This window comes from Tauraco erythrolophus, chromosome 6 (assembly GCF_009769465.1).
Source record: "Tauraco erythrolophus isolate bTauEry1 chromosome 6, bTauEry1.pri, whole genome shotgun sequence".
Lineage (NCBI taxonomy): Eukaryota > Metazoa > Chordata > Aves > Musophagiformes > Musophagidae > Tauraco > Tauraco erythrolophus.
In genome coordinates, this window is record NC_141470.1 from 56,374,919 (window position 1) to 56,389,905 (window position 14,987).

Sequence of the window (14,987 nt, forward strand, 5' to 3'; positions counted from 1 at the left end):
ATTCACCCACTTTGACATGCCAGGTACAGAGATGGTGAACAGCACCAATGGCAGTATAAGCCCTTGGGACACTCCTCTGGTAAATCTGCCTCCAGACCAGAGGAAATGTGCTTTGTTTATTCTGTTATTCATATAGCCACCTATCACATTACTCACCTTTGTTCCTTGAGGTGGAGGCTGGTGTGAGCTCTGCATTCGTAGCTCAGCGATTTCATACTTGAGCTCTTTTAGCACATTTAGTTGAATGCCATCTCGTCCTTGTGGTTTGATCCGGGTCAATTTATCCAAGAGAGTCTGCTTTCCAGAGGCTGGCTGTGCTTCTCTTTGACCAAGGATGTTCCACCTCGTCATCAAAGCTCCAGCTCTGGGAATAATGCAGGTGTAAAGACTTGTTTATTGGGAAATGTCAACCTTTTGCATCTTGAGCAAAACTAATCCCTAAAAGAAGGGCTTTGTACGCCTAGGTTAAGCTCTTAGACTGAGGGTGATTTCTCCACCAGCTCAGGCCTGGGGATTCCTTCAGTATTCAAGATGTAAGTTCTATCAGTTGCAACTGGAGAACTGTTTTAAATATATCGCATTGTAAACCTGGAGTGCTGGAATTAGCATTCTGTTGAGCACATAACACAGTGGAGTAATGTCTCTCTGAGAACTGTTGTCCAAAAAAAGGCAGGTCTGGGGAAATTACTGCTGCTAATCAAATGTTAATTTACTAGAGTCCATCTGAGTAGTCTGTGTTGACATCTAAAGAGTTGCACATAAGCTTGTGCTTACGTGTTTCCCTGAACTGGGATCTATAGCAACACATATATGGTTATACCTCTTCTTGTAGGTGGGAAGGAGACTCCTAGCAGGACAGCAAGCTGCTTTTTCACCCTCTTTTTCCCGTTTACTTTCAGTGCAGGCAGCTCTATGGTCTACAGATCTTTTTCTGGTGAGCAGATGTAAAACTTAGCATCAGCCAGGCTGGCAAACTGGTAAGCCACTAGTCTCTTTTAGTTTACTTTGTGTCATCCCTCTGTGCTAGAACAAACAGCAATCGCTAAGTTGAGGATTGCCAAAGCTGAGCCAAAGTATTTCTTGTATGACTCTCTGCTGTTCTTGCGCTTGGATCCACAGTATACTTCATGAAGAAAATAATCCAAATTCTGACTAAGTATTTTGGGCATAGCCTCCTCAGTTATAAAAGCCTCATCAGATATAAAAGTCTATTAGATTTGGTTGCCAAGGTGCAAATCGCACCGCCAGTAATAGACATATAAGCTTTTATCAGAAAGAGCTTCAAATACTCATTCACTATGAGCCACTGATTACAGAATTTTGTAACTGAAGTGTGCTTTAAAGCATGATGTATCTGGGTTAATTTCCATGGTCCCCATGCTGGATCAGCCCAGGCTCTCCAATAGCACTGTCTCTTATGTGGAGCTTTGCACATGCCTGGCAGCTTCATGCACAGATCTAGCTTGTGGAACAGTGACAGGCTTTCCTGTGTACCAGATCCACTGGAGGCAGAAAAAAAAGAAGACAAATGATAGACCTGGCATCAGACTTGCAAAAATTGGTTTGGCCACCCAACTTGGACTATAATTCTTGTTGCTATTTGTCGTAAACAAATGAAATATTTTGTTTCTTTTTAACATTCTCTCTGCAAAACACAGATTGAAGACACTGTGTTAGGGGCGATAAACATTCTTTTTTCTTTCTTTTTTTTTTTTTTTATTTCAGCACACTGATCTCCTGTTCTAAGCTTTTTACATTCTGCAGGAGGACATACCAAACCCTGCTGCCTCCATCAACACCCATGTATAGAATCCCAGTGGACAAAACACTGTGATATTCCAGACAAGCGGAGTGCTAATCTGCTCCAAGTAACAAGCTCTTGCATTTTTAGTGGCAAACTTGTAGGGGAACCTAATTTGGCACCTGTAAAATACATGCCCAGCTCTAATTTGGCTTCTGTGGGAGTAATGAGCCCAGAACTGCTGTAGTGAACACTTGAACTCCAGCAGAGACTGATTCTGATCACTGATGCTTCACTTAACATTTGTGATTTGTTCAATTTCTTCACTGCAACAGGTACTGCAGATCCCATTTTCCTCTGAAACTCTCCCTAATGCTTTCTGAATGCAGGATTGATGCCAAAGAGCTAGACTTGAGCACCTGGAAGGTGCTGAGCATGCACAGGCACCATGGAACTGAAGGGGCTTTCAGGCTGCTCACACTTTCGCTCAGGCACCTTCGAACCGTTTGCTTATGCGAGGGACTCCTGTACGCAGCAGCCTCAGTTGTTTGCCGGCAATAGCTTCTCCTACTGCGCACCGTTCAAGCAGCAGGACTGTGTCAGGAGAACACCTCCCACACGCGCTCCAGCATCACGGCGTAAAGGGTACGAAGAGGGTAAGAGTATTTCAGATTTGTTATAAATAACAACTGAAACTCTGATGTCGGATTTTCTGGCCGGAGTAACAGCATTGCTTTGGCTGCTGCTGCCCAGTCGGAGAGCAGCACTAGGGGGGTCACAGCAGACAGGAAAACAAACAGCGCGAACTTGAGCGCGCCGGGAGCGGAGCCGGGCCCAGGCGGGTCCCGCACTGCGCTCTAGCGGCTCCTGCGCGCCAGAGCCCGGCCTCGGGGCTCAGCCTCCCGCCTGCATCCAGCCTCCGGGGGCCGCGGACAACGGCAGGAGCACAGCAGCCGTGCGCACGCTGCTGGCGTGTCGATCTTGCTGTGAAACCAGGCCGGAAGTCAGCGCCCGCCTTCCCGAAAAGCCGCGATCCTGCCCTCCCCCGGCGCTGGGGCATGGGGCCGTGAGCGCGGCTCCCTCCCGAGCGCGGCGCCGGGAAAGGCGCACGGACACGCAGAGCGGAGGTAGGCAGCGCACAGGCGTTTTTCCCGGCCCACGGCCTCGTCAGCTGTGTTAGCGAGGCCCAAGAGCCGACTGCATCACGGCGAGAGGCAGAACCTGGGCCCAGCTCAGCCCCGAGGTGCCCAGCAGGAGGGTGCGCCTTTGGATACTGCCAGTGCAGTGAAGATGGCAGCAGCCAGCACTGCAGGGGAACACCCGTTTCTTCTCTCCGTGTGGTTGACCAGTGCCTCTCCCAGGGAAGTTTCTCCGTCCACCCACCTCTCAGAAAAGCAGGCCCAGCAAGGCTCCTTGTCCCCAGGTTGTTGGGCAAGTGCAGTGTGCTGTTCACATTTTGCAGCACCCACTTCCCAGGAACCCTTATAGGGGTTCCTGGGGGGACGCTTATCAGCAGCTGCAGCCCTCATCACCTTTCCACACTCCTTTGAAGCATAAGGACAACTTTATAGAAGAACATTTCCAAAACTGGGATGGAGGGATTATACTGAACTAGGGTACAGGCTGGTGCTACGTCCTCAAGTAACTGCTGCCTACAGCAAAGGTGGCTGAATTACCCAAACTATGAATAGTGCTAAAGTTATGAGTCAAGACAACAGACAGTGTAGAGAAGATTTAGAGGTCTCTCTAGAGTTTTTTTGCTAGGTCTTCTGCATGGATGATTCAGTCCAGCTAGGCTGGACACTGAGCCTTCATCCTAGCATCCCTCTGGAAGGGACACTTGGGGCTGGAAGAACTCCCTCGTAGCTCCCATATTGCAGACCAGCAGGAGAGTTTGAAGATCTGGTCTAAGAAGAGAGGTGTCATTCATCAGTTATTTCTAGCGGTCATTATAGGTTAGAAAGGGTTCGTGCTGGTTTGACAATAATCACTCATTTCTAACTGTGTTTCTCAACAGAGAGCAACTAAAATAGTAGTCAGAATTAGTTTTATTCTCTATATCAATGTTACATATGAAGCACCTCAAACAAGTGTGGGTCCAAGGACAATTTGTGCTGTGCAAACACTGAGAGGGACTGCAATTTCACAGAAACACAGCATGTTACAGTCACTGTGGCTCATCAATGCAAGGAGAGGAGAAAGGTCAAAGACAGCCCTCATGCTCAGACACTACTTTACCCTCCACAGGGATGGCAAAGGCGCTTTAAGCGAAGCTCAGCCTCTCTGAACTCCCCCTGTGCTGAGCTGATGCACCTGCAGGTCTGTGTATCAGGTGGTCAGCTCAGGTCTGGTGGTCACCCACCAGTCGAACCAAAGCTCTTGCCCTGCTCCACACTTCATGGGGTGTTTCAGCAGTGCTGGTGGTCAGATGCTGTGCCTGGAAATGCAACAAGAGAGGCAGGTGGAAGGAAATGTTAGTATAACCACCACCGGTGGCCTTGCTACATAGCTGCCCACCTGCAGCCTCATGGCCAGACCCTCGCAGAGGGCCAGCTCCAGGCAGTGCTGCCTGCAGCTACCTGCACTTTTTCCCACTGCCAAGGGCTGCCTGGCTGCAAGTGCAGCCCCAGCCGGACTAAGGGGCATGGCCTCTGCTAAGGAAATGCAGGTGCAGGAGTGACAGGAGTGTGTTTCTGGCTGCACCCAAGTTGGAGAGTCCGGCACTGATTTCACTGCAGAAACACCTGCACGGAGAAGCCCCTTCCAAGACAGTGAAGCAGGGAACAGGGCTGTGAGCCACATCAAAACATGGGCAGGAGGAGCACTGCCTTTCCACCCTGATATGGCTCTTCTGTACCATAGGCTCAAGATACAGGCTCATCTCCTGTCCAGAGCTCACTGTGCAGTTCTTTTTTTGGCAGCTGTTAAGAGAAGGTCTTCAGCTTTTCAGATGCTTATACTCATTTCTGTATTTTTTAATCCTTTTTGCAGCACTATTTTTTGTCAATAGAAGCTCCGTTTAGCTTTTGGCACTGAAGTCATCATTGATCTTGAAATACTTAATTAGTCCAGATTTATTTAAAGAAACCTGTGTTTGGCCCTGCTGCTGCTTCCTGGGGCATACCTGCTATTTGGGGAGGCAGGATTTAAACCTCCAGAAAGACCAAACCAAGGCCAGGCTCATTTTTAAACATTATCTAATGTACCAGAAAGAGAGGCAGTGAAAGGCAGGATGGGCTTTGATCATGCGTAATTATGGAGTGTAATATTGGATACACAGATACAATATTGCCATGGGTGTTTTTTTCAGCCCAAGAAAAACAAAATTTTCCTTAAAAAACAGCTGTGTCCTGCCTGCAACCTGCAGAAGAATGGCATTAGTCACGTGCAGTCCAACACGTAGCACAATTGTAAAGTTCACTCTGTGAGACTGACAGGAGCTATTCACATCGGCCCCCTCCGCCATCTGCCTGAATGGCAGGCTGGGGGGTAGCCGCGGCCCCCCCGCGCCGCCTCTGCGCGGCCTCGGCACTTACTGCCTGCTCAAAGTCTGTCCCCAAGTGCAGAAAATCGTGGATTGAAAGCAAAAAGAGGATGTCACTCAGGTCAAAGCAGATTGTCAAGAGGGAAAAAAAGGAGGGGGAGAAGAGTCAAAGCTTCCTCTGGTGGGAGTGCCAGGTTGTTCTTCTCCTGGGAGCAGAAGTATTGGCTTCAACAAGTCGAGGAGGGAGAGCAAAGGGGACGACTGGACAGCACGAGTCCAGGGAGAAATCCCATATTGTCCCTCTTTCTTCCCTCCCTGAGCTCCAGGGCAGGACCAGGTTGCGTGAGGGTCAGTGCCAGGGCGAGATGTCCCTGCTGCTGTGTGCAGCGCCTGCGTGCTGGGGTGCAGGAAGGGATGCCAAGGGCTTTGGCTGCACCCCGTGCACACACTGTCAGACATCTTTTGGGGGCTGGTTGCACAGACCACAGACCTGCAACCGTGGTCACCATTTGTCTGTCTGTGATGGCCTTCACATCCTTGGACTAGGAGCCGGGCTGCTATCTTTGCCCACACCAGTTTTCTCACAGATTAATTTCATCCTTAGAAATATTTATGAAGGTAACATAGAGGGGTGTTTTCCCTTTCATATGAACCTCTAGGTCCTGGGATGCGCAGGCTCACGTTCCAGGCTGGGGCGGGCTCTGAGTCCAGAGGACAACCTGTTCGGAGGCCTGAACACCATCAGTGCCCCTCCTTTGAAGGTCAGACCAGATGGAGGTGGATTCATTTTCATCCTATGACCTGTTTCTCCTTCTCATTTCCAGACAGTGTGTCATGGTTTGATGTGGAGGGGGGGTGGTTCTGGTGGCAGGAGAGGGGTTTTGCTCCCTGCGACCTCCCCGGTTTTGGAACCGGGTTAGGCTTAGTTCTGGACACCAGATCAGACTGCCATCCCCCTCGGGATTGAGCCAATAGGGCGCCTCTGCGAATTGCCCTATTTAAGTCGGGACAAAGGAACCGGAAAAGTGCTTCGCCCAGGATCGAGCAGAGAAGGGAGGAGGGCACTGCCCCCGCTCCCTGGCTCCCGGCCGGGCAGCTGCCTGCGTCGGGCCGGCGCCGTCAACGGAGAATGGCGGCGGCGGAGCCAGCTGGGGAACTCGGGGCACCCCTCCCGGGGTGCCCACTGGGCTGAGTTCACCTGGAGAGGACTGAGATCTGAGAGAAACAGCTGCATCGACACCAGGTCAGTGAGGATGGAGCGGGAGGAGGTTGCCGGAGCCGAGTTTCCCCTGTGGCTGATGGTGAGATAGCAGGCGGCCCCCTGCAACCAGGACGGCCTCGGTGGAGCAGCGACCCTCGCAGCCCGTGGGGAGAAGATGCCTGAGCCTGAGGATGGTCGTGTTGGGGTGCACGACAAGGCGGAGAGGCATCTGGAGTCTGAGTGATGACCCACGCCGGAGCGAGTGGCTACAGCTCCCTAAGTACCCGAGACTGTGGTGCAGCCCACACCGGAGCAATCTGTGGGGAGGATTGTTTCCAGTGGGCTGGACTCACGCTGGAGAAGTTTGTGGATTTTTCCTCGTGGGTAGGGGATCCATTGGAGCAGGGGAAAAGGGTGTAAGGACTCCTTCTCCTTTAAGAAAGAGGCAGCAGTAACAGCACGGAATGAACTGACCTGCACTCCCCCAGTCCCTGCCCCCTGTGCTGCTGGGAGGAGGAGGTAGAGCCGGGAGGAAAAGGAAAGGGGGGGGGGGGGGGGGGGAAGGTGTCGGTTTTAAGATCTGGTTTTGTTTCTTTCTGTCCTCTCAGTAATCGGTTTTTGTTTCCCTTTGTCCTTCTAAGTAATCATTAATAAACTGTTTTGCTTTGAGAAAAGCTCTGCCTGTTTTGCCCAGGACCATGGTTGGTGGGTGCTCCCTCTGTTCTTGTCTCAACCCTCAGTCCCTTTGGTTTTTTCCTCTCCTCTCTACTTTACAGGAGAAGGAGAGACTGTGTGAGTTTTAGTTGCTGGATCAGCCTAAAACCACCACACAGTGACATCTTTCCTCATGGCAGAAGTACCTGCTATCAGTGCCTGAGGTGGTGTCTCAGAGTTACTACAATCCTTTCCTCTCCCATTGCATTCAGCCCTAAGGTCATCCAGTTCTTGCAAGTGTGGTGTTAAATAACATCTTCCATTTTTATGCCATCAGCGCATCATTAACATCCTACACTTCAGTCACTGTCAACAAGAAATCTAAAATTGGGACTCCTGAGAAAGAGTTTTAGAGGTCTTTCTCCATCCCAATACTTCCCTTCTCCAGGCCAATACTTCTGGTTTCACCGTGAGACATCACACATCCCCTCAGGCTCCTGGCTCTCCTTAAAACCCTTGCTCTCTCTTTTTCTGAATGTGAAGGCAGAGCAGAGGCTTAGGAAACAGCAGGTGAGTGAAAAGATATCATGTAACTGAAATATCTTTGCTTTTATCTGCCCTTAATGGGCAAAGAAATGGAACGATTTTTTAAATTAATGGAGATATTGCCTAGTTTTAACACCAGTGGGGAAGAAATGAGGATAACAGTGCCTACCATACAGACGTGTACCTCACACAAACAGATATCCCAAATCAGGGAGGTCAAGAAGCCACTGAGAGTTGATTTCAGTTCAGGCCTGGCCCAGAAAGCATACCATGCAATATGCAGAGTTGTTATCCTGACAGCGGGGTGAACCCTCTGATAACACCTGTTGCTTAGGCTAGGATGGAGAAAAAGTTCTATTTTAGGGAAGGAAAAGGAATTTTGAGTAAAGTAGTATCAAAACAGTGACTTCTGTATCATCCCTGAACCCCTCAGCTGTTCACTGAGCTGCTCTTTGCTTTACAGACCATCCACATAACAGCAGTGATTTGGGTGTTCATGCTGTTTGAACTGCTCAGGGCACTTACGGCAGAGAGGTGTCTGCCCCATTTGATGGTGTGCATTGTGGTTGGTGCATCTGCTCGCATGGTCCAGGCCAGCCTGATACTGGAACACCTTTGCTAGATGGGGCCCTCAGCCTGGAAATAAGCTGTAGGAGGTTTTGGTGTAGAAGTGGCCAAAGATTGACATCACTTACAATGAGTGACACTTTAAAAACATTTCCCAGGTACTTTTGTGTAAGAAAAATCTTTTCTCTCTCTCTTTGTTCAATCTTGAAGGAGATACTGCATGTTTAGGAGAGGTCTGGCTGCAATTTTAAAGTGAATGGATTTATTCTTGCGCTTTACTTAAAAAAAGGAGTTAGAAAACTTCACATGCCAAAAATTCCCAAGGAGACAGCTGTCAGGGGTGACATGTCGGATATGAAGTGGCTCTCCAGCTGGTCCCTGTCTGCATGCTGGGAAGGCATGTGGAGACATTTTTTCAATTGCTGTACTAGTTTGACACGTTCACAGTGGAAAATGTGTATCATTCTTGAGCCTTTGGTTGGTGGACACTTCAAAGTGCATTGGATCCTCGGAGAGGAGTGCCCTATTGTTAATTGTTCCTTTCACATGTACATTGGGATGAACATGGCAAGAGCAGAGAGGAACAAAAGGGCTCCGGTGGTCTCTTAGAGAAAACCCTGTGCAGCTCAACCTGAGTCTGACCTTGAAAGGGTGAGTTGCTCTGGTTTTTAAATCTTGCTCGCTGCTTCATTCCCCTCTGACTCCCCGCCGTTACTCAGCTGCAGTGGAATGGGATGCCGGAGCAGCGAGTGCAGCGAGGCATGGGGAGCCCCTCCACTGCTGCTACATGGTGCCCAAGGAGATGCATCCTGGGCAAGTGTCCTTCCAGGAGAGGATGGGCATGGCTGGAGTCTGGGGGCTTGGAGAGGCTTCTGCAATGGGTGTGTTGGAGTGGTGCTGGGTTTCCCTTATCCTTCAATAAGCAGGCGAGCCATATTGACCGTCCTCAACATAACTGGTCCACTAGCCTTCAGCTCAGAGCACAGCCCAGGGTAATTGAGCCCCTATGATTTGATATAGGGTTCCGTAATTCATGGCATGAGTTTCCCAGGCCTCTGGGGACGCAGTTTATTAACATCTTAAGGCAATCCTTCACTTCCAGGCACCTGTCTCATGTTTCTCTGTCTCTCCCTCTCACCTCCTTAGACAACCAAGTATCTATTAAGAGATTGCACTGTGCTATGTGGTGTCCAGGTTGAGTTCAAACACTCAAGTGCAGGAGGCAGTTGGTTGCTACAAACAGAGATGTGATCCCTTGGCGTGCATCTCTTTCCATGAGCTAGACAAAACCTCTCCCTGTAGCCTCAGCTGCACAGAAAGATCTGTGTTGGGTCACAGAGAGGTCAGGCCCCGGCTAGCACATCCTGAAATAGATGCTCAGGCAGGTGATGGGAAATCGCCCCCTCAAATGAGCTAAACGGAGAAGATTGTGCACAGATTTGCATGCTGGCGTGAGGCAGATGACAGAGGCGGCAGGCAGGGCTAGCTGCCCCAGGTCTCCCAGGGAATGAACTGCTTCTGAAATAGAGACTGGAAGGAGAGAGGCACGTCTGCAGTGGCAAATCAGCCACTGTGTTACAGCCTGCTGTGGTGCAAAAGGATCTGTAGCACCTTCTGCTGCAGGATGTCCTGGCCCCGGGGTCTCCATAGACCTGAAACACCTGAGCTGGGGGCTGGCACATGTGGCTTCGACCAGACCAGGAGAAACAACGTGAATAGAGGTGGCAGCTCTGGGTGCGCCAGTAAGGGGACATTGAAGAGTCGTCTCTGAGGCCTCTGCCGAGAGTTTGGTGTAATGGCGCAGCCTGGATCTTGTCCTTCTCTGAGGGAAATGAGAGTAATAGAAATACAGTAAAATAACCATAAAATGTAGCTGTTTTCAACCCTCAGTTCTCAGGCCTTTGATCCACGTAAGTAAGGTAGATTTTACTTGCAAAATGGCTTGGACTTCAACCCCTGCTTTCGTCAAGGCATGAGTGTGTTTGGTCCAGAGCCAGCAGCATCTCCATGACAGTGGGTACACATGTCCTGTGCCCCTCTCCACTCTTCCCATCTCCAGGGTGCTGTGGGCTAGAAAGCAGGAGCAGTGCAGCTCCAGCCATGGGAGGCAGCAGGTCCTGGGCTGGCACACAGGCTGTACCAGCTCTGTGTCCTCGGTGTGTCCAGCACACACCGAGGGCAGGCCTTCTGCTCTCCTCTTCCTCCAGCTCTCCTGCTATTAAGTTATTGCCACCCCTTAGGAACAAGCCTGCGAGAAGGCGGAGGGCTCACATAACTTGGGATCAGTAAAGGAAGCAGCTCAATTAGCATTTCACACGCCTTTTCTTCACTCTCTTCTTACCTTCCCTGCAGCGGGCATGCTTTCCCCTTAAAGGATTGTCCTGTTTCTGCTCCTTGCCAGCGTTGGCAGGGTGACAGTAGTCGAGTGTGCAAACTTGTGCTATTGTCCCCAGGCCAGAGGGAGTCATGGAGACCCACTAATATGACACAGGAAAATGTTTGCTGATGGCAATTCTATGGGCTTTGTCTAACTCTTTCTCCATCATGACGACTCGATTTAAGTCTCTAACTGTTTGACTACAGATGCAAGAGTACTATCCAACTCCATCCTTTTGTCCGGGTAGTTTGAATGGGTAATTCAGCTTTTGTGTAACTCAATTGAGGGGGCAAACATAAAGACAAGATTCTTGAGCGCTCAAGCTCCCTTTCCATGGATATCTGCACATCTCTTTAGAGATTTGTTCCTTTCCTACCTTTTTCTGACATCATCCTCCCCTTAAAAAAAAAAAAAAAAAAAAAGGCTCTGATGGGGAACGGTTATAAGTAGGCTAGCCTGGTCCCCGTATTACATTGTCCTGTGTCAATGAAGCATGGTAAGTATCAGCCCCCAGAGAGCTTCGAGGAGTATGGAGAAAAGGGTGTCTAAACTTTCCTAACTCATCCTCAGCATTTGCGCTTTGGATTGTGTCATTTTAAAAAGAAAGGCCTCTGTATGAGTGAAGAGGATAGGGGAGAATGGTAGAAATCACAGGGAAATGATTGTATTTATTAGCTGTCTTTCTGTGGCTGTCCCCATGGCGACAATTTGTGATGGCAAAGAATGCGAGGAGGGGAGGCTAATGCCTGATTGGGATGCTTTGTATTTGGCAAAGTGGCTTCTGATTGGGCTGGGAGAGCCCCGAACTCGCCAGAGTCGATATTCATTCAGCTTGCTCAAGTGCTTGCTAAACTGCATCCAAACACTGGCGGGCCCCGGCTGCCTCCGCCGAGGTTGGTGGTGTGTAACCTGCCTAACGAGATTAGCGGGGAAGGGGCTCTTCTCCGCAGCGACGCCGCAGCCGTCAGCACCAGCCAGAAAAGCTGCCGCGCGCCGGGTGAGTGTCCGTGCTTGCTTATAGGGAGGTGGGAGCAGCTGCCCCCTTCTTTTCACCTAAGCACTATCTAATAAGATTAGATGCTGGGTTGGTCATCGTTTGAGAGTCAGTCCCTGTGCCGGTGTGTGCTGGGGCAGCGGTGCGGGGTAGTGGGCTGCGGGTGTGCGGCAGCTCCGTTGGGAGTTTGCCGGCACGGAGGTGAGCTGACGGACAACTTATTTGCATGGCTGAGAATTTCGACATGTCCCCCTGCTTTCCCTCCATTTGCTTGGTACTGTTTGAACTGAGGCTTCCCGCTCATAAGTCTGCCTGTCGTGTTTTGCAGGTTTGCCAGGGTTTGTCCGGAGGTGGATTATAAACCTTTCATGGGAAACTCTGCACAGTGAGATGGCATCGGACAGCGAGGTAAAAACCCTACTGAACTTCGTCAACCTGGCCTCCAGCGACATCAAAGCGGCTCTGGATAAATCAGCTCCTTGTCGCCGGTCGGTGGACCACAGAAAATACTTGCAGAAGCAGCTCAAACGGTTTTCTCAGAAGTACTCGCGGATCCCACGGTGCCTCCCCAGTAAACTCCCGGAGTGCGGCTGGCGCAGGGGCACAGAGGACTGGGGCCGTGGCCCCCAGGCCGACGCACCTGACTCCAGCCCCATGGTGGGGCTGCCGCTGAGAAGGCACTGCAGACAGCCGAGGCAGAGGACGGCCTCGCCGGGGAACGGGTTTTGCAGGAGCAAAACCCTGAGGCCACCAGGCCAGACCAGGTGCCCATGAGGAAGCGACAGCTCCCTGCCTCCTTCTGGGAAGAGCCGCGGCCGGCCCAGACCCTGCCCCCAGAGCCTTTCCCACCAGCCCGGAGGGGCTCCCGGCCTCCGGAGACCCTCCTCCCTACGAGGGGAAGAAAAGCAAACGGAGCTCGGACAACGCCGGCACAGAGAGCCCTGCTGAGTCTGCCCCACGCGCTGGGGAGAAGGATCCCGCCGGGCTCCTCTCGGGCCGGGCGGGCGCCTGGACCTGCTGCCCCTTCCCCTGCCCCGGGCCAGGGGTGTACCAGCCGCCTGGCACACCCTGCCCCCCACCCTTCCCGGGGCTGGGGCTGTGGAGGAAGAGTGCGGCCGCGCTGCCGGCAGAGGTGCCGCACTTCTGCAAGGAGGCTGACAACGGAGCAGAAGCTCTACAGGCCCGTGGTTTTGAAACCCATCCCCACCAAGCCCACTGTCCCCCCGCCGATTTTCAACGTTTTCGGCTATCTTTAGCCGGGGCGAATGTCAGAGTCGCGGTGAACAAGACAGCTCCCGAGGGTGAATTGAGACGCCTGGTCCAGCTGCCGGCAGTGCGGAGCGGCAGAGGGAAGGAGGCTGGCAATCGCATCATCTTTCTTGTGGGCGGGCTGGAGTGAAGTAGTAACTGTTGGGAATCTACTTGGGCTCCACTCTGCTCTCAGCACACAGGTGTATATCAGGAATAAGCCTTATGAAGCCGGTGGCACGGAGCATGAGGCAAACCAGAGGTCTTTCATCAATGGGCATTGTCTAAGCTGTGGCAAGTGGGGCTGGGGGCCATTCATAGCCATGCTCTTAACACCTAGGAGACCTCCTCCATGTGGGAACATCTTTCCAGGGTTGCCCTGTGGCAGCAGCAGCAAAATGAAATTAATTAAACCCATTCAAAGAGTTTTTGTACTTTAAAGTAATTCTGGAGAAGTCAAGATATTCAGGTCGCTTTCTTTTGCATGCAAGAGACTGGAAAGACAGTATTTAATGTAGAAATATGCTTGTGAATTGATTTAAGCTCTTCTTGTATGTAAATACTGAGAGAATTAAAAGAAAAAAATAAGGGAAGAAAGGACGTCATTTTATTTTGGCGATTGTGCAAATGCAGTCTATTCTTGCCCCACTGGGTAGACACAGGTTTGGTTTGCAGTGGGTAGATACGAGGGCTGAAATCTCTACCTATTCAGAGTAACGTAAATCAAAAGTAATTCTTCTGCAGCTGGGAAATTAGCTGGTGTTAAGCTGATGCAAACAGAAGCAGGATGAATTTCAGCATCAGGAATTGTTGTGCATAAAGAACAAATGTGAAATTGTATAATTATTTAATACAAAACCGTAAAATAGATAAGAAAAAAACCTGTATAAAATCGTAAAATAGATAAAAGAAAAAGTGTATAGAATAGCCTGCCTTGATTTCTGGCTCACACACATATTTCAATTTGCCTGATTTTAAGATGCTATCAAATGATCTGCCTGGTATTTCCCCTACTATTTTAACAAATTGGTGTTAGAAAAGTTAATGGGATTTTTAAAGTTAGATTTCTCTTAAACTCATGGAGAAAGTGGTGGTAAGGCACAGAACGCGATATCTGAAAGGTTTAATACTGCAGACCTATGTATCTATTCAGTTGTACTGGAGTAAATCACTGAGGTCAAGAGAAGTGTATTATAGGGGGCAGGGCAGGGGGGAAGGGCCAGAGAATGGACACCTGTCATCTCCCAGGGCCTGAACTTGCTCTTGATGAAGCTGTTGGGATTTAATGGATTTTAATGAAAAGTGGCCTTGATCGGCTTGGTCTCTGGCTAGTATAGCTGCCTATGACTCTTGGTATCTCCATAAGGGGAAAAGCAGGCAATACTTCTTTCAAGTGCATTGCATTCATGAAAAAAATTATCATCTTAAGAAATTGTAGAGTATCATTTTGGATCTTCCGATGGGGCTTGGTGTTACATAACCAAGTCGCAACTTTCGTTAGGATATGAACTACTCTCAGGCTAAAAATAGCTCATTCTTTCCCCAGGCCTCATAGCATATCCCACCAATGTTTACTTTTATGGAAACAACAGCTGTAATGTGCTAGTCCAGCTGTCCAAAAGTAGGAAGCACCGGAGCTGCTTTCTCCCAGCTACCAGCGCTTAATATATGTATCAAGCCTGTATAGACTACTCCTATGCGAGAGAGAGCAGGAAATGGCTTTGGTAGCACATACCTGCAACTACATGCGAGGTGCAAGGTGGTAAAGAGCTGATCTAAGGATTAAAGACATCAGGTTAGCTCTTGATCCAGAAGTGAAGATATAAATATGCTTAGATGTCTTTTCCTTTTTTGTCTTTTTGAAACAAAAAATCATGAGGATACTCCGTCTCTCTCCACAACAAAACTCTAACAGAGACCAGAGGCAGTACCCCTATTTAAGTTAATGGAAGGAGCACTATGGCTTTTAATTTGCAGAGCAGTAGAAAAGGAATTTTTTACAAGAAAATGGGGGCTCTTTCTCACACCAGTAGCTCTGTGTCACTGTTGTAATCCAGATGAAGCCAGATGCTGAACTCTGCCTCAGTGCTGGCAATGCAGAGCAGCCTCCTTGGCATTGCTGTGGATGTCCACGACCAAACGAACTAATGCGCTGGGTGTACATGATGGGGTTTT

General features: G+C 50.0%; 1 protein-coding gene across 1 annotated transcript; it reads left to right on the forward strand.

The window, feature by feature from the left end:
* Positions 1 to 11,954: 11,954 nt before the first annotated feature.
* On the forward strand, positions 11,955 to 12,820 carry LOC104379353 (protein FAM181A). Its single transcript, XM_009986600.2, is given in 4 exon segments — positions 11,955 to 12,207; positions 12,210 to 12,392; positions 12,395 to 12,725; positions 12,727 to 12,820. Coding segments are annotated over 4 exon segments (861 nt in total).
* The last annotated feature ends 2,167 nt before the right edge of the window (positions 12,821 to 14,987 follow it).